The following is a 24631-nucleotide window of genomic DNA, read 5'->3' as shown; positions in this document are numbered from 1 at the left end:
ATTGGGGTTAATTTTTTTTTGCTGTTTTAATATAAAATAAAACATAGCTGGGTATGATGATACATGCCTGTAAACCAATATCTAAGAGGCTGAGATAGGAGGATTGTAGGTTAAAAGCCAGCCTCAGCAACTTACCTAGCCTCTCAGCAGCTTATTGAGGTTTCCAGCAACTTAGTGAGACTCTCCACAACTTAGCAAGACCCTGTCTCCAAATAGAAAACAAAATAGTGCTGGGGATGTAGCTCAGAGGTCGAATGCCACTGGATTCAATCCCCAGTAACACACACACACACACACACACACACACACACACACACACACACACACCATAAAAAAGAAAACTATATAAAACAGATGTATATCACACACAATTAAAAACAAGCACCCTGTAACTACTATGAGGGTCAAGAGTAGATCTGCTGGTTATCTCAGAACCTAACCACAAGTCTATCTCTCCTGCTCCAAATAAGCAATTTCTCTTTGTTTTCTTTTAGAGTTGATCACTCAAGTGTGCATCCTTAAAAACAGTAGATTAGGCTTGCTTCTTCCATTTTCTGTCTTTCAGTCTACAAGTTCTCCCCCTATTCCCTCTTTTCCCTTACAATTTAGTTGTTAAAGCTCCCAGTCATTTGACCTGTAGAGTTTTCCAGTCTGGATTTTGCTAATTATACGTTCATGGTGTAGCCTGCATGTTTCTTGGTCCTATATATTTCTTGAAAATTGGTAGTCAGATTACAGAGTGTTGACTATATTCATTTTTGTTTGTATGTCTTGGGCAAAAATATGGGTGATACTGTGTTTTTTCATCAAGAAGCACAAAATGTCTAGTTATCTCTTTTCGTGTGTGATGTTAGTAACAATTTAAATGCACTGCCAAAACCATTAGGTCATTTACAAGATTGCAAAATGGAGATTTTCTTACTTTATTTCTTTCTTGTTTATTGGCTGGAATACATTTTGTCGTCTTCTATTTGGGTAGCACCATTATAGTACAGGTAGGAAAGGCAGATAAGTGCTTGAATCTTGACTTTATTTTAAAACTACTTTTCTGGATAATGAGTTGGCTCTCTTTTCTATATGTAGAAAAATTTTGTTGTTGTATTATGACAACAGGCTTTCTTGCTCCCATATTTTCTGGCATGACAAGGTGTTTCAGTCCCATCTGTAAGATAGAGAAGTTATAAATTCTTCAGAGCACCTATGTGGGTTCTCCGAACCAATATTTTGGAACTGGTTGTAAACTAGTATCCACAGGTCAAAAGTAGCAACCATACTACTGAGTCAATATTCAACAACAACAACAAAAATCTTTTTTAAGTAATTATTTTGTGCCAAATTTTGCATTAGTCGCTGAAAATATGGTGGTGAATAACATATAAAGCTGTATTCAAGCAATTTACAATCTGATGAAAAAAATTAAAATAGCCAGGCATGGTGGCACACGCTTGTAATCCTGGCGCTTGGGAGGCGGAGACAGGAGGATCGCGCAGGTTCGAATCCAGATGCACTGGCTTAAGAGACCCTGTTTCCAAAAAAAAAATATGTCTGGGAGTGTAGCCCGGAGGTAGAAGGGCTTCCAGGAACCCCAGTAACACACACACACACACACACACACACACACACACACACACACACACAAAAGAACCAAAAACCACATTAAATGACCTTGTTGGACTTCAGAAAGTATAAGAGATTATAGGAAAAAAAGAAGGCAAAAGATGCATTTTTTTAAAGTTGTATTAAAAAAGTATTTAAAGAACAAAAATAGCATTCTGGCTTAAAAATTAGTAGATAAAGGTAAATAGTAAATGCAATATAAGGGTGGAGCATAGAGGAGACACTAAGTTCAATTTTGAACAACTAACTTACCACAGCACTAGAACAGAGGAGTCTTAATTTGAGTCCACAGGGTTTTCTACCCTCTAATATACTAATGAAGGGTGGCATGCTCAGGAGAAAAGGTATGAAATTATCAGGGAAAGAACTGAATTTTTTAATGTACATACATACAAATATTAATGTAGGTTAACAGGATTCCTTTGGTAAAGCAATCAACAAGTCTATATTAAGTCTATTTGTATTAACTATTTCAGAACTTCCAGAACTCTGACTCTGGAAGTCAGTCTTTATGGTATCACTGCCTGTTTTTGTGTCAGAAATGCCCCTAACAATTTTCTCCATAGAATTCAAGTTTTAAATCTGGCACTTAATCTACCAAAGCAGACTGGATGAACTGGCATCACTTTATCATTTGCTTTTTTTTTCTGGAATGAATATCTCAGAATTGGGTTTACTATTACATCTTATTTATAGGGTGGTGGTTATTCTCTTCACATTTATCCCTCCACTGACCTACATTTTCTGGCTGATTTTAATATTTTATCTGCAGCTTTCTTTACTTTTAGAAATGCTAAGCTTTCTTTACGTTTTGTCCTTTGTCTGTCAATGGAAAACATCATAGCAGCTTTTTCTGTGACAAAAGCAATATTAATGAAGCCATAATTATTAGCTTATTATCATTATAGAAACTGATCGACATGGTGGCACATGCTTGTAATTCCAGCATTCAGGAGGCTGAGATCGGAGGATCTCGGTTCGTGGACAGCCTCAGCTACTTAGTGAGGCCCTCTGCAACTTAGTGAGACCCTGTTTCAAAATAAAGAATAAAAAAATAGGGCCATAGGGTGTAGCTCAGAAGTCAAATGCCCCTGGGTTCCATCCCCAAACCTGCAAAAAAAAAAAAAAAAGAAAAAAAGAAAAAAGAAAAGAAAAGAAACTGATCAGATGAATCAAATGCACATTCATTATTTCAGCAAGAATCTTAACCTAAACATTTTAGAGCAACATCTTAGGAATTTTTTCAACATAAAATTTATTTAGCACTATTATCCACTTCTATTTCTGGACTCAACTGTTTTAGACTACTAATATAATTTCCAAAAGGTAAAATCTTTTTTTCTCATACAAATATTAACACAGGTTAAAGATTTTATTAAATTCATTAATTGATAGTGGAATCAGTAAGATATTGAGTTCTGAAGGTATTTCAGAAGCTAAGTATTTATTGGGACAATTAGGGTGCGATAAGATAAACTAGATAAAAAAAAAAAAAAACTAAGCTCCTATATGTTGAGCCTTTGTTTATTTCTTAACCAGACAGAAGTGGTTTGTATTTTAACCTAACCAAACTCCTCAGCTTAACATATAGCTAGTAAAATATAACAAAGTGCATTTCTCTAATCCTCAATAGCCCTCCATCCTATGTGATATTGAAATCATGCAACACTTCTTTTTGCCTTATTTCCAAGTTGAACATAATTTTGAATAAGACTTCTCCTCTCTTAGACTGGACTAGAGGGGTTTCTTTAGGTCTGAATAACTAAGTAAATTCTGTTTTGTAGCATGTTGTAAATTTTGTATTTAAATGTCAAATTACTGCCTAACATAATCTTTTTATTTATTTTTTTTTTGAGGGTTTGGGGATGGAACCCAACGGCATTTGACCTCCAAGCTATACCCCCTGCCCTATTTTTTTTATTCTTTATTTTGAAACCAGGTCTCACTGAGTTGCAAAGGGCCTCACTAAGTAGCTGAGGCTGTCCTCGAACCGCGATCCTCTGGTCTCAGCCTCCTGAATGCTGGGATTACAAGCATGTGCCACCATGCCTGGCCTAACATAATCTTTATGATAGTAAGCTTTTGAAGAGTATAAATTGTTTCGACTGGACACGAAAATAAAGGGGATGTTTATATGCTTAATGGATTTAAAGTAATTTTCTATAGAATAAACTCTTGATATTTTTATATTCCCTAGGGTTTTCCAGGAGATATTGGGATTCCTGGACAAAATGGCCCTGAAGGACCAAAGGTAAAAAAAAAAAAGAAGAAAAATGAATATGGATATCTAAGTTCTCTAATCTCAATTGTCAGTGAATGGAGAAAAATGTTTTAAATATCATAAAACATCTTAAACATTTTTTCTTTACTTCAGGAATCAGATCATTGAAAATTATTTCCCTGGATTGAATGAACTCAAATTATTAGGATGACCATGTTTACAAATGATATGTGACTCAAAAAAGGATATTTTAGAAAAAATAAAACAATTCTGAGAAGCCATAATATACAAGAAGTGAATGAGAGTTTTCCAACCGCTCAAACAATTTAGGGCCAATAAAATATTCACTGCATAAAAACAAAAGCAAGCCTTTACATGTGACAAAATACATGAAGACATCTAATAAATTTTAACTTCCTTTAATGTTATTTTGTATGTATGCTAGGGATTACCCATAGCAAAATTTTAAATACCAGGCTATGCCCCACTCATAAAGGCCGAGCACTGCAAGTAAGTAAGCACTGTGAATAAACACATATTATGATGAATCCTGAAATTAGGAGAATGGGGAAGCTCTGAAGTGTAGCTACTGTGAAAGATGCCAGTTTAAGCAGAGAGAGAGAAAGAGACAGGCAAAACTGGAAAAGGTATTAATGATAGCTGAATCTGACAATGTACTGAACAGTATATGGCTATATGTATTAGTGTACTATATTGTATATTGTATGCCAGAAATAATTTGCAGAAATTATCTCATTTAATATTCACAACAGCATCTTAAAGTAAATATAACCCCCCATTTTTGCAAATGGGTAAATAATTCACTTAGAGTCATAGAACTATCAAATGGCACAGATATGAGTGCAAAGTTTGAGCTCCTAATCTTAGCTTTCAATAAGTTGTGAAGAATATTCAGTACCATGCTCAATAGTTTCTACATTTTCCTGTGGGCACCGGGAAGTAATCAAAGATATTTAAAGTAGTAAAGTATCCTAACTGGTTCATGTTTTGAAAAGAAATGTTAATACAGAACGTGGTTTAACAAGGGAAGGAACTGAAGGCAGGGAGATGAGCTAGAAAAAGCTACACAAAAAAATAATGTCTGAAATAGATGGCACATTCAATCGTTTAGCAAATACTTACTGGCTACCTGTTAGGTGAGAAACATCACGTTATACCCAAAGGCTACACACATGAAAAGTTCCAATTTCTTCTTTCAAGAGATATACACTCTAGATGCGCAGGAAAACCTTTATACTATCATAATGAATACTATATAATGTATAGTATAGGTTAGAGAGGACAGGCTTTAAGAAAAGGTAGCACTTAAGCTGAGATGATGAATAAGAATTCATAAAACAAGGCTGTATGTGGTGGCACAAGCCTGTAATCCCAGCACTTGAGAGCCTGAGACAAGAGATCACAAGTTTGAGACCAGACTCAGCAGCATAGTGATACTCTCAACAACTTAGCAAAACCCTGTTTCAAAACAAGAAGGATTTGAGTGTGTCTCAGAGATAGAATCCCCCCTGGGCTCAATCTAAGTACAAAAACAAAAAACTCATAAAACAGGTATCTAGGTTGTTTGGATGTAGGAATAGGAAACTTGTGCGATGATGGACTACGGTATTTGGGAAATAGACTAGAAGTCGCTTGTTTGTCTGAAATTCAGATTTAGCTGGATAGCCTGCACTTTGCCCAGCACCCTCCCTGCCACCTCCGAGCTTGTCCTTCCTCGCAGTGGTTTTCTTCCGTGCCTTTCTGCCTCATCAGCACCTCTCTCTGCCTGCGCTTGTTCCACACATGTTTTGCATCAACTCCTCTCCTGACTCCTAAACGACCTCGTGCCATCAGTTATAACCTTTATCCGATTTCTCCTCTGACTCAAAATTTCTCTCCTTTGTCTTTAAAACATCCTAACTGCCAGTGTTGTAGGTTAGGCCCTCTGTATTTTTCACCAGGATTAACATAAGAGACCTCCAGTTATTCCTGCCTCCGGTCACCGTTCTTTAAACCTTCGGCTGAGCTGCTGACGGAATTATCTTTTAAAGTCGAGATTTAATCGTGACACCCTTGTGCTTAAATCCCTGTGATCTCCGCAGCTTCCAGGTTCAGGCTTGTACTTCTTTAGTTTAATACAAGGTTCTTCGTGACCCAGCCTTCTCTGTTTACTTGCAGAGCCACATTTATCATCGCTTTTTTAAAAGTATCACTTCAACCAAGCTATTTAGGTTACCGTACCATACTTGATCAAATCCTGTAGGTTCTTTGATCTGTGTATCTTTCCACCTTCCTGCGACCTTCTTTGTCTAGATAAGGCTTCCACATCATGTAGCACATTTCCCAAGAAGCTTTCCTTGTTTGTTTGTTTGTTCGTTTTTCCCAAATCTAATTGAGATCTTCTTTCTGGTATTTTGGGAACAAAAAAATCTACCAAGCACTTATCTTTATATATTATATCTCTAATGTGCTTTTCTGTCTCTCTGTTTAGATTTATAAAGAAGAGACTAATTAACTACTCTTTATTCACTTAACTTGTTTGTTTTTACTGGGAATTGAACCCAGGGCATTCTATCTCTGAGTTATACCCTCGGTCCTATTTTATTTTTTTAGTTTGTAACAGGATCTTATAAATTGCTGAGGCTAGCCTCGAACCTGTGATCCTCTTGTCTCAGCCTCCCAAGTACTGGGATTACAGATGTTCACCATGCTGGCTCCTGACTGACCTTATAAACCTCACATTACCTAAAAATTTATACATACATAGCACACATTGGGTACTCTGGGTTGAGTGGAAGATCAATTGAATGGCTGTGGGTAAAAACTCTTTTGGAAATAGGAACAAGACAGCTTGGTAATTGATTAAATGAAAGTGATAGAAGAAAGAAGTCAAAGATAATACTGAAATTCTGATTTAAGCTACTAATGTTAATGAACTTAAACAGGGTCATTAAGTAGCCTAAGCAATGTAGTGAGACTCTCAGGAACCTAGCAAAACTCTATTTCAAAACCCAAACTCAAAAGGGATAGGGTGTAGCTCTGAGGTAAATGTCCTAGGTTAAATCTCCAGTACCACAAAAGATTAAAAAATTAAAAAAACAAACAGAGAACTCAGGGTAGCTTACAGGTTTGGAAGATGAGAAAGACAAGAAATTTAATCCTGAAGATATTGACTTTCAGTACCTGTTTGATATCTAAACAAAAATAATTACTAGCCAGTAGAAAACCAGGTTGAAAAGTAGAAAAAACTGAAGAAAAACTGAATAAGGCAGCTGAGATCTTTCCTTTCACTTTTAGCCCTTCTCCTGATAGATACTTAAGAACTTGAACATAATACATTTATGTTTTTATTTATTCATTTATTGGATAATGCACTCATTCAAACTATATTGAGCTTCTTCCATGTTAGGCCAAGTACTAAATGTGAAACTATAAATAATAAACTCTGATTCCTCCCTTGTATGAAACAAAATCAAAATTATTGCAAAATGTAAGAAGTGCTATTTAAAAAAGAGTCGATGCTATGCTGTGAGAGACTGAGCAACCGAGCACAGCTCTGTCTCTGAAATCGGGAAATACTGCAGGAGGAGGAGTCACTGAGCTTACAGCTTAAATGTGCATCTTGTACTAGGTGAAGAACGAGAGAGCTTTAAAAATTATTTTCATTTTGAAGTTTGGTTTACTTGATGTTTTGTCAAGAAAAATGTCAGAGACCTGAAAAAAGTTAAATGGGGTGTGTGTGTGTGTGTGTGTGTGTGTGTGTGTGTGTGTGTGTGTGTGAGAGAGAGAGAGAGAGAGAGAGAGAGAGAGAGAGAGAGAGAGAGAGAGACAGACAGACAGACAGACAGACAGACAGCAGACAGACAGACAGAGATTAGGATTAGGGGTAGAACCCAGGGGCATTCTACCTCTGAGCTGCACTCACAACCCTATTTTTTTTTTTTTTTAAGTTTGAAAAGACACTCACTAGCCAGGCATGGTGGCACAATCTTGTAATCCCAGTACTTGGAAGGCTAAGACAGAAGGATCCCAGGTTCCCTGCCAGCCTTAGCTACTTAGTAAGGCCCTCCACAACTTAATGAGACCCTGTTTCAAAATAAAGAATAAAATATAGGACTGATAGTATAGTTCAGAGGTAGAATAACCCTGGGTTCAATCCCCAGTACTATAAAAAAAAACAACAACAAAAAAGCAAAACAAAAAACATAAAGAAAAGACCCCTCACTAAATTGCTGAGGATTTCTCTAAATTGTTGAGGGTGGTTTCAAACCTGTGCTCCTTCTGTCTCAGCCTCTCAAGTACTAGGATAATGGGTGTTTGCCCCCACTACTGGCTTGCTAACTAAACTCTTTAATATGATTACAGAAGTGGTCTTCAGAATTTCCTTCTCATTACTACTTACAGTCTTAAATTGATATGTTAATAAACCAAATAACTTAGTGTACATATATGAATGCAGTGCTATAAATCTCATTATCATATATAATTTCAATGCACTGATAACAGTTTTTAAAAATTGATGTTAAAAGTGGGTCCGAAGACCTGAAAGTTGTTGAATTTTTTTGGATGATTGCTTAATTACTTTTTCTAAATTTATTCACTACATGTGGGTTTATAGACTCATCAGCATCAACAATGTGAGATTGATTTTATACACAACATTGAATTTTAAAACCTTATGTTAGAAGGGATAATTTTACCATAAAAGCAAAAAAGTTTTATGATTTTATGTTTTGTAGGTGGAGAAAGACCTGTTTTTGTCTATCTTCTTGGTCCTTCTCATTTGCCTTAAATTTTTTTCGACAAACAAGAAAAAACAGAGCCAAACATACTGAACCTGTTGACACGACGTGTTTCTTTTCCTGAGTGTACTATATCATAGAAAAATCTTAAAACTTCCTTTATTTCCATATACATGCCTTGTTTTGGGAAAGTGGGGATAATATAAATTACTAAAGCTCTGTTGAAGCTGTACAATATGGTCATCAAGAAAATCCTGTACACTATTTGGAAAAAAAAAAGTCACCCTATTTGCAAACAAATTAGATTCTTTCCAGAGCCATTTGGCACAGTTCTAAAAAAAGCCTTTTATTTTCTGTTCATTTTCTGCCAGTAGACTAACAACTTCAAACTAGCTTTGGAAACTTCTGTTAATTATGGTTCTACTGATTGTAAAGTTGTATGCGTGTGCATATTTGTGTATAGATGCAAAGCATATTTCAGTAAGCCTTCTTGAGAGCCACCCAATTTGGCAGCCTGCTTTTAAGAATCCCATAACATTAACAAAACCACATCCTTTGCTGCTTACTGCAGAAAGTAAGAGTATCCAATAAATATTCTCTGTGCTCCAGTAAACAAAGGAACCATACATGTGTTGCTCTAATTGGCTTGTGTTGTTAGTTTGGCTATAGAATTAGGAATGTTAAAAAAAAAAAAAAACAGTTGTTATTGGCTTATATAACAGTCCTGTTAAGTTATCAAGAAAGTTCATTATGGACATATATATAGAAGTTGCTTTTATAGATCATTACAGTATATCGTGTGTTCATCTCTATAGAGGAAAAATAACTTGATAATAGGAAGATACCAACTCCTAAAAAGTTTTTCAAGATCACTTCAACACAGCCCTGAATATTCACATTCTATCCTTTAAATCAAAATTTATATGTAGATTTCTTATATTAGCCGTTTTATTCTTCAGACAACTTTTCGTCAGCACAGAAATATTTATTGAGCTTGTATAATGAGCAAACTTTGTACTGTGTTACTGTTTGTACTATATTAAATCGTGACTTGAAAACAAGATTAGGACGCTGTCTTCTGTGTACTAGGAGTTTATAATCCTTTAGGAACACAAGTCTTCCACATGTGAAACATTAAAAAGCATAGTAAGTAGGCACATAGGATAAGTGAGTAGTGCAGAGAAGGGAATAATTTTATGTGGTCCTTTTTACTGAAATGCTTCATAGAGAAAATAGGGATTTGATTTGGATGGGTTGGATTTTGCCAAGTGGAGTCAAGAGGTAAAAGATTCTCTGCCACAGGGACAAAATGAACACAGGCAAAGAAGACAGAAGTAAATCTACCTGAACAAAAATAGTAGGGGCTGATTATGACAGATATTAAAATAAACTTGAAGAATTTAAATACTAACATGTCCAATGGAAGATTTTTCTGTATAGGTAGTTAAAAATGACTATCTTGGAATCTACCCTTTTAACAAATTTTAAGTGTAGAATACAATATTCTAATACTTAAGATGTATGTGCATTGTTGTGCAGCAGATATGTTTAATTTCATTTTGTATGATTAAAATTCTATGCCCATTAAAGAATACCTCTTCATTTCCTCTTGCTCCAGGCCCTAGAAACTACCATTCTGCTTCCTGTTTCTATGATCTTTTTAAAACTATTTTAAATATTTTTTTTTGTGTTTGTGTGTGGTACTGGGAATGAAACCCAGGGGCATTCTACATCTGAGCTACACCCCTAGCCCTATTTTTTATTCTTTATTTTCAAAGTGTCTCACTGAGTTGCAAAGGGCCTCACTAAGTAGCTGAGGCTGTCCTCCAACAGAGATCTTCCGGTCTCCGTCTCTCAAATGCTGAATTAAAAGCATGCACCACCATGCCCAGCTCTAAATATTTCGTATAAGCAGAATTACAAAGTATTTCCTCTTCTGTGACTGGCTTATTTCACTTAACATAATGTCCACAAGGTTTGTCTGTCCTGCAGCATATGACAAGAGTTCCATCGTTTTACAGCAAAATAATATTTTATTGTCTGTGAATACTACATTACATTCATTCATTCATATATCAATATACACTTAGGGTATTTATACACTCTTGGCTATTATGGATGAACCTGCAGTGGACATAAAAGTGCAAGGAACTCTTTGAGATCCTATTTTCAATTCTTTTGACCAAATATCCAAAAGCCCTCTGCTCACTTTATTATTGGGCTGTTTGTTTTCTTGTTATTGAGTTTAGAAAATTCCTTATATATTTTAGGTATTTATCCCATATTAGAGATGTGGCCTACAGATCTTTTTTCCCATTCCGTAAGTCTGTTTCTCATTCTGTTGATTGCTCTGCTGTGCAGAAATTTTTCACTTGATGTAGTACAACTTCTCTAGTTTTGCTTTTCTACATGTGCTTTTGGTGTCATATTTAAAAACTCATTTTCATGACTCGTTTTATGAAATTTTTTCTCTAGGTGTTTTACAGTTTTCAGGTCTTATTTTTAAGTCTTAATCTATTTTGAGTTGATTTTTGTATAGGTATAATATAATGTTTCAATCTTATTCTTTCATATGAATATAGAATTTTTCCAATACTATTAAAGTAACTATTATTTCCTCATTATGTAGCCTTGTTACCCCTGTGAAAGATCATTTGACAGTATATGCTTGCATTTATTTCTGATTTCTCTGTTGCATTCTAATAATCGTTATTTCTGTATTTTTATGACAGTACAATACTATTTTGATTATTGAAGCTTTGTAATTTATTTTAAAGTCATGAAGCATGAGATGTCCAGCTTTGGTCTGTTTTTCAAGATTGATCTTGCTATTTGTAGCATATGAGTATTAGTATTATTTTTTCTATTTCAGCAAAAGACAACTCTGAGATTTGATAGTGATAACATAAATTTGTTGATAATTTACAGTGGTGTGGACATTCCAACAATACTAAATCTCCCAATCCATGAACAGAGGATTTCTTTGTGTAATCATTAATGTCATTTGGCAATGTTTTATAATTTTCAATGTACAGGTCTTTGAGCTCATTGGTTAAGTATATTCCTGTGTATTTTATTCTTTTTGATCCTCCCACAAATGGAATTTTCCCCTCAATTTCCTTTTCAGATTATTTGCTGTTAGAATATAGAAATGCCACCGGGCGTGGTAGTGCACGCTTGTAATCCCTGCGCTTGGGAGGCGGAGACAGGAGGATCGCGCAGGTTTGAACCCAGCCGCACTGGCTTAAGAGACCCAGTTTCCAAAAATAAAATAGGTCTGGGAGTGTAGCCCAGAGGTAGAAGGGCTTCCAGGAACCCCAATACCACCAATATAGATAGATAGATAGATAGATAGATAGATAGATAGATAGAGATAGATAGATAGAAATGCAACTGACTATTGTATGTTGATTTTCTGTTTTGTAACTTTGTTGAATTTGTTATTTTAAGTTTTCTTGTGAAACTTAAGTTTTCTTGTGAAATTCTTAGTTTCTTGTGAAATCCTTAGTTTTCTATATATAAGATCCTCTCATCTGTGATCAGAGATACATTTACTTTTTTCTTTCCAATTTGCATGACTTTTACTCCTTACCTAGTTGCTGTATGGAGAACTTTCAGTGCTATATTGAAAGGAAGTGACAAGAATCTACTCGTTTCTTTTCTACTGTTAATTCTGTTTTGTATCATTCAGATTGGAAAAGATATTTTATATAATTTCAGTAGTCTTAACTCTACTAATATTTTTTTGTTACCTACCATGTGATCTATCTTGGAGAAGATTTCTTATATTCTTAACAGATTAATTTTCTACTGCTCTTGGGTGGAATTTTCTGTCAGGTCTGTTTGGTGTGCAGAGTTTTTCCTAGGTATTCATGTAGGATAGATTGGTTTCTGGACCACTTGTGGATACCAAAATTTATGAATGTTCAAGTCCCTTATATGAAATAGCATAGTACTTGTATACAACCTGTGTAATCTTCCCATATGCTTTAAATCATCTCTATATTTTATAATATATAATATAATGTAAATCTGTGTAAATAGTTGATATACTCTATTTTTAGGGAATAATGGCAAGGAAAAAATCTGCATATGTTAATTACAAATGCCATTTCTTTTAATATTTTTATCTGTGGTTGGTTGACTCCACAGATGGAGAATCTACTGATTAGTTTTGGTCAGATGTTTCTGTTTCCTCATTGGTTTTCTGTCTGGATATCCCATCCATTATTGAAAAGTAGTTGTTGAAATCTTTTATTATTATATTGCTATCTATTTCTCCCTTCCGTTCTATAAGTATTATGTGTGACCACAAATCTATAGCAAGTCACTTGTAGACAGCAAATAGTTGGATCTTGCATTTTAATCAATTCAGTCACTCTTTGTCTTTTTATTTGAGATTTAATTAACTTATGCTTTCACCAGTGGGGCCCAAACACATGACATGGGAAACTTTAAAGAAGGATTTCATTTGCTCACCTTGCTTGGGGATTTCAATCCATGTTAGGCTGGGTGGCAGCTTCACAGCTCAGGGCATAGCAGAAGAGGGGTACCAGCCCTCAGCTCATTGTGGCAGGAACCAGATATGAAAAAGAGGAAGAGATGCTGCAGCCATCACCCAATAAAACACTTTGACCTCTCATGCCCCCAAGGGATTCACCTGTAGCCATGTCTCACCTCTGAAGATGGCTGTGTTGGTTAATACATGAACGTTTAAGAGACATATTAAATCCAAACCATGACAACTCATATTCAAAGTAATTGCTGATAGAGAAGAACTTAGTCTTGCCTTTTTTTTTTTTTTTTTTTTTTTTTTTTTGGTGGTACTGGGGGTGGAACCCAGGGGCTTTGTACCTCCGGGCTATCCTCCCAGACCTATTTTATATTTTTATTTGGAAACAGAGTCTCACTAAGTACCTGAGAGCCTCACTATGTAGATGAGGCTGGCTTTGAACCTGTGCCATCCTCCTGTCTCAGCCTCCTAAGTATGGGGATTACAAGCATTTGTGTTTCTATTTTCATATGATTCTAGGAATTATTTTATTTCTTCCCTTATTTTTCAGTGATCCAGTCCTCATTATTTACATAAATTTCCATGTATTTATGTAATTTTTTAGTCTTCCTGTTGTTGAATTCTACTTTTATTCCACTATGATGTAAAATATTCAAGGAATTAAATTTTTTTAATTTGCTGATACTTGCTTTTGACCCAGAATTTTGCCTATTTTGTAGAAATGTTTATGAGAATCTGAGGAGACTGTGTATTCAGCTGTTGTTGGTTAGATATTCTGTAAATGTCTATTAGGTCTATTTGCTTTATTATGTTCTTTAAGTCTAAAGAGTCTTTACTCATCTTTGCTTGAAATATTGATCTAGTAGTGTGAGCAGTGTGTTGATGCCTCCTAATATTCCTGTATTTGGGTCTATTTGAAAACTAATGTCCTGAATAAATAGTTTTACAAAAGTGAGTGTGCCCACATTTGCAGCATAGATGTTGACTGTCATCACATCTTCTTGTTAGATTGTTCCTTCTATTAGTAAGAAGTGGTCAGCTTGGTCTCTTTTGATAAGTTTTAACTTAAAGTCAGCTTTGTCAGATATGAGCTTGTTTTTGGTCTCTATTTTCATGGTATATCTTTTTCCATCCTTTCACTTTTAGCATTTGTATATCTTTGCCTGTAAGGTAAGTTTCTTGCAAGGAGCATATAGTTGGATTATGTATTTATTCCACATTGCCAGGCTATGTCTTTTAACAGAGAAATTTATACCTTTTGAATTCAGTGTTATTATTAGAGATAATTTTTGTTTCCTGTCATTTTGAGTTATATTTTCTGTTTGATATATGTTATTTTCCTTCATTTAGTTGCCCATCTGGTAGACCTGCCCATTCTCTGGCCTTGGTCTTTAAATCTTTCTTTTTTAAATTTTACTTCTTTAAGTATTTTCTCTAGTGCTGGCTTGGTAGTCATTAATTCCTTCAGTTTCTGTTTATCTTAGAAGGTTTTCATTTATGTTTCTTTCCATGGCCTCTATGTTCATTGTTTTAACTCTTATATGGCATGGAGATGTTCTTTGGTTTTGTCTTGTTAGTGTTCTGAATGCCTCCTGTAAGTGGATGTTCAACATTTTTTTCTGTTTGGGAAATTCTCTGACTATTTCTCTGAAAAGATTTATAATGCTCTTTATGCTTTTAGAGCTTCTTCAATGCCTATATCCCTAAGTTAGGTTGTTTAATATTATCCCATATTTCTTGGATATTCTGGTTGTGTTATTGTATTGTCTTCTCTATATTGGTGGTGGTGTGGTCAATTTTGAAAGAACTGTCTTCCAAGAGTGAGATTCTATTTTCCATGTGGTATAATCTGCCAGAGATTTTTTTCTATTGAGGTTTTTAATTCATTTATTGACTCCTTCATTTTTCTCAGAGCCTCTTTTTTGGTTTTATTTTTTTAGGGCCTTAACTATCTATTCATATGTTCTCTCATTTCTTGTACACATTCTCTGATTTTATTTCTGAAGTCTTTGATAATATTGAAAATCAAAATTCTGAATTCTCCTTTTGACATTTTTCTGTGGCTCAGTATTGGTGATCTCCCTTGTTGTGTTGTCAGTTTATAGTTTCCTCGATGATCTTATTTTTTATGTTTTCAGAATTCTGGTTTATATATATTCTTTCTCCTTTTATGATGAGACCTGTGCTGGGGTATATATTTGCCTCAATGACTCTTTCTCATATAATCAGACATTTCTTTTTTGGCAGTACTGGGGATAAAACCCAGGGGTATTCTACCTCCGAGCTCCACCCCCAGCTCTATTATTTTTATTCTTTATTTTTAAACAGAATCTTACTGAGTTGCCAAGGACCTCACTAAGTAGCTGAGGTTAGCCATGAACCATGATCCTCCTGTCTCAGCCTCTCAAATATTGAGATTATAAGTGTGTACCAGCACACCTACCACAATCAGACTTTTGTCTCCCAGAATTTCTTTAAATATAATTCTTAGTGCAAGCAAACTAGGGTCTCTAATCAGCTACAAGCCACTGTGTTCTCCAGGTTTATATCCATTAGGGTTCATTCATAGTCTGAAGCCTGCTGGTTGGGATTTAATGCCTCACAGAAACCACTGCTACTATTCTGGTTGTGAATCTGTGAACCCCTGCAGAGCACTGACCTCCAGTCTCTGTGGTCAATGGGCCTGTGCTCAGCAAGTCCAAAAATTACTATGTTCCAAGCTTGTGGCCCAGCTGGATGAGCTTTGATGGTCCAGGGACAATCTTGCTGATCTAGTTACAATCATGTAGAGCCCTGGAAATCATTGACATGCATGATAACAATGAATAAACTGTGGTAGAGAAAGTTTTGCATTTCTAGCCTATAACTGCAGTCACATGAACTCCTGTTGGCACCTGGTTTCCCTGTTTTCAGGGCCCAAGCTCTGGCAGGGAGAAATTGTACATTATGAGCCTGGGACTTGGGTGGTTCAGTTATTTAGCCCTAGGTACACCATTGCTGCTCTGAGTATCTGAGTTCACATGAGACCTATTTGGCCTCTGGCCTTGGTGCCTGTGGCATGAGTTTATATCCTTCAAAGCCTGGAATATGGTTGACTGAGTTATTTCACTGCACAAACACCACTGCTGGTGAGTCTTTGGTGATTTCTGAACCATGGCAAACTACAGACCTTAGGTCCAGGCAAATTGCTGACTCTGCTTTCCTAGGGACTGTCTGTTGCATCCATTACTATAGTATTCTGATTTTAATACATTTGAAAAGATTCTGATTCAGGTTTTTTACTTGTCTCTCTATACTATCTGCCCCCATTTCCTCAGGGATAATTTACAAACTCACAGACCCATGGGTTTGTTCACTGCCACACAAGTCACTGTAGCCACACAGGCTCCTACTGGGATAGTTTGTAAACTCATTGTCTCGATGAGTGCTGTTTATGTCCCTGTAACAAGGGACGAGTTCAGCTGCAGATACAGGATTTCTCTGGGAAATTTGGCTTGTTGTTCTGGTTGGTCTTGATGAGATAGGAAGTCAACACTGGTCCCTACAGGAAGGTCCTGTTGTTTCTCAGTTTGAATTCAACTGCAGCTATAGCTAGAGCTACAGGAGTTTACTGGACAGTTTGGGCAGCCTGAGAAATCCCATCTTCAGGTACTTGAGCATGGAGAGAACAATATGATTACTTTAGATAAGATTTTCTGCAGCTACTGTCTTGATAAGAGTCTGCTTCATCTTGGATGAAGTTGGTCTGTGAGACCTTTACTGGATTTCAGCAGCCCGTAGCCTGGTGCAGACTCACCAAGATGGTTCCATCTCTGCTCTCCACTCACCAGATGAGACACATGGAGCTCTTTTTAGTCCTTTGCTCCCTGTGCTGCATCCAATTGCAACATGTTTCAACTGTCTTTTTGCTACTGAGTTCTGACTGCTTCTCTTCTCTTGCCAAGCAGCAGTCTTTCTGTTTGTTAGTTCTGAGTCTCAGAGCAACCAAAAGGATATGTCTCCCTCTAGCCTGCCATCTTTAATCTCCTAAAGGTTTTATCTCTTCATAGTGAATATAGCCTTTTATCATTATTTAGTGACTTAATAATTTCAATATTTATTTTCCCTTAAGATTTACCTTAAGATTGACTATTTTTGGCTGGTAAGTCTCTTGCATATATTTTTTCTCTTTTTTTATTTAGAACCTTTTATATTTTTATGTTATAGGTATATCTCTTATAAATTGCATGTTTTTCTTATCCAGTGTTTATTCTTTTAAGATTGTAAATTAGTTTTTGAAGAGAAAGGAAAAGATAGCCTAAAGAAAGGGAAAGACATCTGCTTTCCTGAACATGTCATTTTGGGTTCTTTGCCAATGATGCCACCCCCAGGGTAAACAGGTATAATATGAGAGTTAAAGGGATTTATTTCTGTTTAAACCTCTGCTGGTCACCCTGAAAATGAAGCTAATATAGTTTTTAATGCACATTTTCTAATGTCTATTCATCAGGGCTTTTTTGTACCCTAAAAGTTGTTCAATTTTTTTTATATTTTCCAGGTACTGGTGATTGAACCCAGGAGTACCTCATCACTAACATGCATTCTCAGCTCTTTATATTTTATTTTTGAGAATTAGTCTTGCTAAATTGTCCAACCTGGTCCCAAACTTATGATCTTTTGCCTCAGCCTCCTGAGTTACTGGGATTACAGATGCATGCTACCATGCCCAACTCTACTCACTCTTATTTACAAGTTTTTATTAGCATATCAAAATTTGTAGACATATTAAAATTTTCTAGCCCTCTCCAAAAGGATTTTCTTCTCTACTCTATTATAATTCTTATTAGATTATTTTAGGGGTTTTTTTTGTATTTTTATTTGGGAATTAGGAGTTGAACCTGGGGCATTTTACCTCTGAGCTACACTCTCAGCCATTTTTATGGGTCTTACTAAATTGCTAAGACAGAACTTGAACCTGTAATCCTCCTGTCTCAGCCTCCTAAGTACTGGAATTGTAGGCATGAGGCCCCATACCTGGATATATAATTTTATAGTATCAACTCCTATGTAAATATTAATTCATTAAGAACAGGGACTGTGCCTTCTTATATTCATATACTCATGGTGTAATGTTCTATTAATAGGCCTAAACATAGTAAAAAATTAATAAAAGTCAGATGAAAAATAAACAAATGAAATATATGAGTAAATACTAGCTATCATGTGATAAACTTAATTGTGATATCAAATTTAATAATATTTGCATTCTGTACCTCCAATCGATTTTGACAATTTTATGATCTTTCACTTAGAATTTCTAGAAGAACAGTTTTTGGGTAGTGAAGAGAGTTTGAAATCATTGTACAAATCAGAATTTTTCAGTTGTAACTCAAAGAAACTTATATAAATATGTGAAAAGTTTAGAAATTCAATCTCTACACCCAGAATCCTAAACTATACCTCGAGACCTTAATCACTCTTCTTTCTCTGTTGATTATTTCATTGACTTCATTGCTAAACTCTCTCCCCTTGGTAGTTTCTCCTTGTTTTTACTTCATCTTTAATGCTATCCTGTCTTCCCAGTAGTTTCACAAAAGATTGAAATTTTCTTTTGTTAGATGAGCATTGGGGGTCCCTTGGTCATTCCTGAGTGGATTGCTATTTCTAGGGCTATAGACTATGTAATTGACATAGGTCCCTGTTATATGCCCACCATTATGGTCAGGGATAGTCACACCCTTCAAACCACATGGTCTAAAATAGGGGGAAGATGTTTCCTTAAGGAAAACATAGAGTACTTTTGCTTGAAAAAGTATGAATGTGTATCAGACTTCCACAAAACAGCATATGCCCATTTTCATAGTCCTGCTCATCTTTCCCTTTCATAAATAAGAAAACTATAAAAAAAAAGGTTACGTTCTAAAGTGATACTGTTTCTTGAATGATACCACTTACATAACAAGCTTGCAATAATATATTTCAGACTTAAGCTAAGGATTTTCATTATTTATTTGTGATAAAGCATAGCAATGATTGAGCAGTATATATCATCAAAGAAAGATGCTCATGCAGTTTGTCATCCTACTGAATTCCCAAACTAAAAGTCAAAATTGCCTGGATATGTGCTCTTTGACAGTTATTTACTACCACTAAAAATTAGGTAAAGATGTTTAATTGTTATAAAATCATTAAAATCAATAATATAAAATGTAATCCTTAGAAGAGATTTACATAAAATTTTGTGGACACATTGCATAGTTAGAACAGAACTGAATGAGAAAATTTTGTCATGTAAAATTAGATTTGTATGTTTTTTCTGAATCAGAAAGATTTTTTAATAATCATTTTGAATAAATTTCATTCAGAGAGCAATTGATTATTAACAATCATTATATTTAACCAAAACAATTTAGTCTTAAATTTTCTTGTCAAATTCAGACTATCACTTTTTTTGCAAACCACCCTTCCCCTTTTACCAGGTTGTGTCAAGAAGGGAAATAAGTTGGAGAGCATTTAGTATGTGTAATGAGATCCAGACTCTTCTGGTCTCTTAATAGATCTATATACTCTCCATCTGTTTTAAAACCATGTGGACACTCTACTAAATATTTATTTATTTTCATATTAATAGATAGACTCATTGCTTTAAATTTAGAAAACCTTTGTCTGAAAGGGTGTTTGAAAATTGGAAAATAGCATACTGAGCAAATTATTTGAACTAAAACATACTATTTTAAAAAGTTTACCCATGTTTCCCAATTTTTAAAAAGCCTTGTAGTTTTCTTCTCATCTACCTTTCCATCTCATTTTAATAACCTCTTAATGTGAAATAAATAATATCAAATAGTGTTGCCTATTTCCAGATTAATGCTAATTAATAAAAATGTTAATATATCTATGGTTCTTATTTTGTATGCTTTTATTGCTTTTATAGGGGCTCCTTGGAAACAGAGGGCCTCCTGGACCTCCTGGCCTCAAAGGAACTCAGGTAGGAGGAGATGAATATCTAGTCAGCAATATTTTAGTTCACATTTTCTTTGTAATTTTCATGGAACTTTAATTTCTACTTAAAGAAAATATGGACTTAGTGTGGGCAGTTTTTGCCATGAAGAATTTCAAGTTACCATATTGTGTTGGCAGTTATAGAAAAGAAATTTGGAACCATTTTATAGTGTTCTGTAAGTAATTTGTGTCAGTGGTCTCCAGTATAATGTCAGAGAATCTGAACCCTGGAGTCTCACTCATATGTACTAGAAATTATATTAACTATTTGTGACTATTTTATGTTTGTGACACAATAAATTATATTTAACTGAATTTTGAATTGAGAAAAATTTTTATCATATAAGATATGATTCTAGGAAGGTCTTTATATATTGTTAAAATGCAGTCACAGCCAGGTGTGGTGGCGCACACTTGTAATCCCCGTGCTTGGGAGACTGAGATAGGAGGATCGCACAGGTTCGAAGCTAGCGTCAGCTATTTAGTGAGGCTCTCAGCAACTTAGTGAGACCCTGTTTCCAAATAAAAATATAAAAGTAGGTCTGGGAATATAGCCCAGAGGTAGAAAGCCCCTAGGTCCTACCCCTAGTACCACCAAAAATAATAAAAATAAAAATAAATAAATAAAAAATAAATAAATAAAATGCAGTCACATTTATTATTTATTAAAAGATGAAGAAATCTATAGTTTAATAAGTACACCTATAAATAGAATATACTTATATTTTTATTCTCTTACAGACTAATACCTAGAAGTTCTTCATTTGTTAATATTCACCTTCAGTCTTTATTCACTAATTGTTTTGGAACCTTACAAGAAAATGTTTTCTTCTCATATGTAGAAGCTAAATAGAAAAAAGGGGGAAAGTATGTGTGAAGAGGGGATCTCATAAAAATAGAAAACCAGTAAAGAAGGGATTAGGGGGAAGAAAGATGAGAAATGGAATGTACTAGGGAAAATAACTCATCAAACTGTGTTATGTGCATGTACAAATATATCACAATGAATCACACTATTATGTATAATCACAGTGCACCAATAAATTCGTATTAATAAGAAAGTGAAAATAAAACAAAACCTACCAAAAGTTTATGCTCTTGAGACAATGGGAAAATTGAATGCTGCTTGGGCATTTGATGATACTAAGGAATTTAGTACAACTTTTGGTACAATAATTAATCTGTTGTTATATTTTTTTAAGTTTTGTGTTCTAGAGAAATATACTTAAAATTTATAAAAATGAAATGATATCTGTAATGTACTTCAAAATAATACAAAGGGAAATTGGTAAATAAATGGATAAGATAGGATTGGTATTCAGTTGATCAATATTGAGTTTAATTATGGGTACATAGGGATTTATTGTACCATTTTTTCTACTTTCGTGTATTTAAAATTCTATACAATTCAAAATAAAAAATAAAATTCTAAAAATTAAATAATATATTCCCTGTTAGAAAAGAAAGACTTTTCAATAGATGAAATTAAGTTTATACAGAATTTAGAGCTTAAAGACAAGGTAGGCACTTTGGAACATTCAGACAATATTAAAGAAAAAGTAAAAAACTATGATCAGAATTTTCAAGAACTCTGGGAAAACATTAAGATAATTAACTAACTTAAGGCTCATAAGTATTGAGGAAGGAGCAAAGAAACAGTCTAATATCAGTGATAGCCTGGTAGTGACAGAAGAAAACATTTCAAATTTTGAAAATGAGATGGACATTAAGATATTGGAGGTCTTTAAAACCCAAAATAGATAATACCAGAAAATAATCTCTCTATTACTTATTATAGTTATAATGCCAAAAATCTAGATCATGACAAAATTTCAAAATCTTCAAAAGAAAAACACCAGGTGGTTATCCACACAAGAAAACCAGTCAGAATAATAGCAGATTTTTTAGCAGAAACCTTGAAGTCCAAGAGAGATTGGAACAATGCATTTTTTAGCCCTGAAAGAAAGTAATTGCCAATCTAGGTTGCTGTATCTAGCCCAGTTATCCTGAATTGAAGGAGAAAATTTTCCAAGATAAGCATAAATTAAAGGAATTCATGACTACCAAGCCAGCACTGCAGAAGGTACTTTAAGAAATCTTATACAAAAAAGAATATTAAAAAAAATAGCCAAAAGATAGGATGATGATTCATGCCTGTAATCCCAGTGCTTGTAAAGCTGAGGCAAAACATTGCAGGTTCAAGGCCAAACACTTATCTAGCTTAGTAAGATCCTATTTCAAAATAAAAAATAAAATAAAGCTGGGAGGGATCTCAAAAGAAGAACCACCTTTTTATAACAATATTGAATGTAAAATGTTTAAATTCTCCATTTAAAAGACATAAACTGGCAGACTGAATTTTTTAAAATAAGATCTAATTATATGTTGGTGCAAAAAACATACCTCATATGCAAAGACATACACAGACTGAAAGTTAAAGGTTGAAAAGTGATATTCCTTGCAAATGGAACCTAACAACAAATAGGAATAGCTACTCTTGTATCTGACAAAGTAGACTTCAAACTAAAATTAGAAAAGACAAAGATGGTCACTACATACTGGGAAAGTGAATATTCCCACAAGACAGTGATAGTAAGTTTTTATGTGCTAAATATCGGTACACCTAATTACATGAAACAAACAGTATTGACATAAAAGTTCATATGGATCCCAGTAGAATTATACTGGGTAATTTCAATACACCACCATCACTGGAGGTGATAAGTCATCCAGTCATAGAATGAGCAAAGACACTCTAGACCTAAAATATACAATGAATCAAATGGATGGAACAGATATCTCCATAATATTTTATCAAAAAACAGCTAAATTCTCAGCTTTTCATGGAACATTCATGGAACATTCCCTAAAATAGACCATATTTTAGGCTACAAAGCAAATTTTAAATACAAAAAAGTTAAAATAATTTCTTATATATTATCATATCATAGTGGAATGAAAATAGAAATGAGCAGCACTAAAATGATAAAAAACTATACAAGCACATGGGAATGAGCAATAAACTTTTGTATACTGAATGGATCATGGAAGAAATAATAAGAAATTTAATTTTTTTTAGAATCAAAAGAGAATCCAACATACCAGAGTTTCTGGGACACTGTGATGGCAATTCTAAAAGGAAAGCTCAAGGACATGAGTGCCTACATAAAAATCCCAGAAAGATCCAAAATATGTAACCTAATGATGCATTTCAAGGTCTTAATCCAAGAACAAATTAGTTTCAAACTGTTAGAAGGAAAGAAAAATGATCAAATACAAATTAATGAAATAGACAAAAACTGTAATACAAAGATAATAAATTTTAGTTCTTTGAAAAGTGAAACAATATTGTTAAGTCCTTAGCCCAATAACCAAAAGAAATAAAGAGAAGACTCAAATTAATAAAAACTAGAGAAGGAAAAGGATATCATAACAAACATCACTGGAATCCAGATAATCACTAGGGATTATTTTGAAAACTTATATTTCAACAAATTTGAGAACCCTAGAGAAAATGAACATGTTTCTAGACATATATGGCTTACCATAGTTGAACCAAAATTGTTTTGCTTATTAAAAAAAACATCAACAGGTAATGCAATAAAGCTGTAATTGAAAAAAAAACTTTCAATAAAGAAAATCCCAGGACCACATTTAAACTGAATTCTACCAGACCTTTAGAGAACTAATATCAACTTTTTAAAATCCATTTCATGAGATAGAAAAGAAGGGAACACTCTTAAATTAATTCTGCAAACTCAATAGCTCTCTGATACCAAAGGTAGATAATAATACATAAAGGAAAGAAATTACAAAACAACATCCTTATTGAATGTAGATGCAATAATCTTTAATTAAATATTATCAAATTGAATTCAACTACAAATTTTAAGATTATATACCTGGACCAAGTAGGTTTTATTCTAGTTATGCAAGGATGGTTTTATATACACAAGTTAATAAATGTAATACATCACATAAAAGAATTAAGACAAAAGCCACATGATCATTTCAATAGATGCAGGAAAAGCCTTCAGTGAAATTCAGTAGTTTTTCATGATGATGATGATATTAATAATAATAATACTCTGAAGGAATCAAAGACATAAAGCTTACCTCAACTTTATAAAGACTATATATAATAAACCCAAAGCCAACATATACTAAATAGAGAAAAACTGAAAGCATTTCTTGTAAAATCAGGAATGAGACAAAGATGTCTGCTCTTAGCACTCCTGTTCAATATAGTACTTGAAAATAGCCAGAGTAATTAGGCAAGAGAAGGAAATAAAGGAGATACAAATAGGAAAGGGAGAATTCAAATGACTACTGTTTGCAGGTGATATTATCCTATACTTAGAAGATCCAAAAAGCTTCACCAGAAGTCTTCTAGAGCTAATAAACAGATCCAGCAAATTAGCAGAATACAAAATCAACATACAGAAATCAATAGCTTTCCTATGCATCAATAATAAATCTTCTGAGAAAGAAACCAGTAAAATAATTTCATCTACAATAACCTCAAAAAAGAAAAAATCAAACTATGAATAAATCTCA

At 34.3% G+C, this 24631-nt stretch overlaps 1 protein-coding gene across 1 annotated transcript in view; it reads left to right on the top strand.

The window, feature by feature from the left end:
• COL24A1 (collagen type XXIV alpha 1 chain) overlaps positions 1-24631 on the top strand; it is a gene marked incomplete at both ends in the record, with an annotated part of 326813 nt that overhangs the window by 128383 nt on the left and 173799 nt on the right. Inside the window, 2 exons of the mRNA XM_080692101.1 lie at positions 3815-3868; positions 20007-20060. Coding sequence (XP_080548227.1) covers positions 3815-3868; positions 20007-20060 — 108 coding nt within the window. The remainder of the gene's footprint in view (positions 1-3814; positions 3869-20006; positions 20061-24631) is intronic.

This window comes from Muscardinus avellanarius, assembly GCF_963383645.1.
Source record: "Muscardinus avellanarius genome assembly, chromosome: 3".
Classification (NCBI taxonomy): domain Eukaryota; kingdom Metazoa; phylum Chordata; class Mammalia; order Rodentia; family Gliridae; genus Muscardinus; species Muscardinus avellanarius.
Note: the sequence above shows the minus strand (reverse complement) of the source record. Positions and strands in the feature narration are given on the sequence as shown.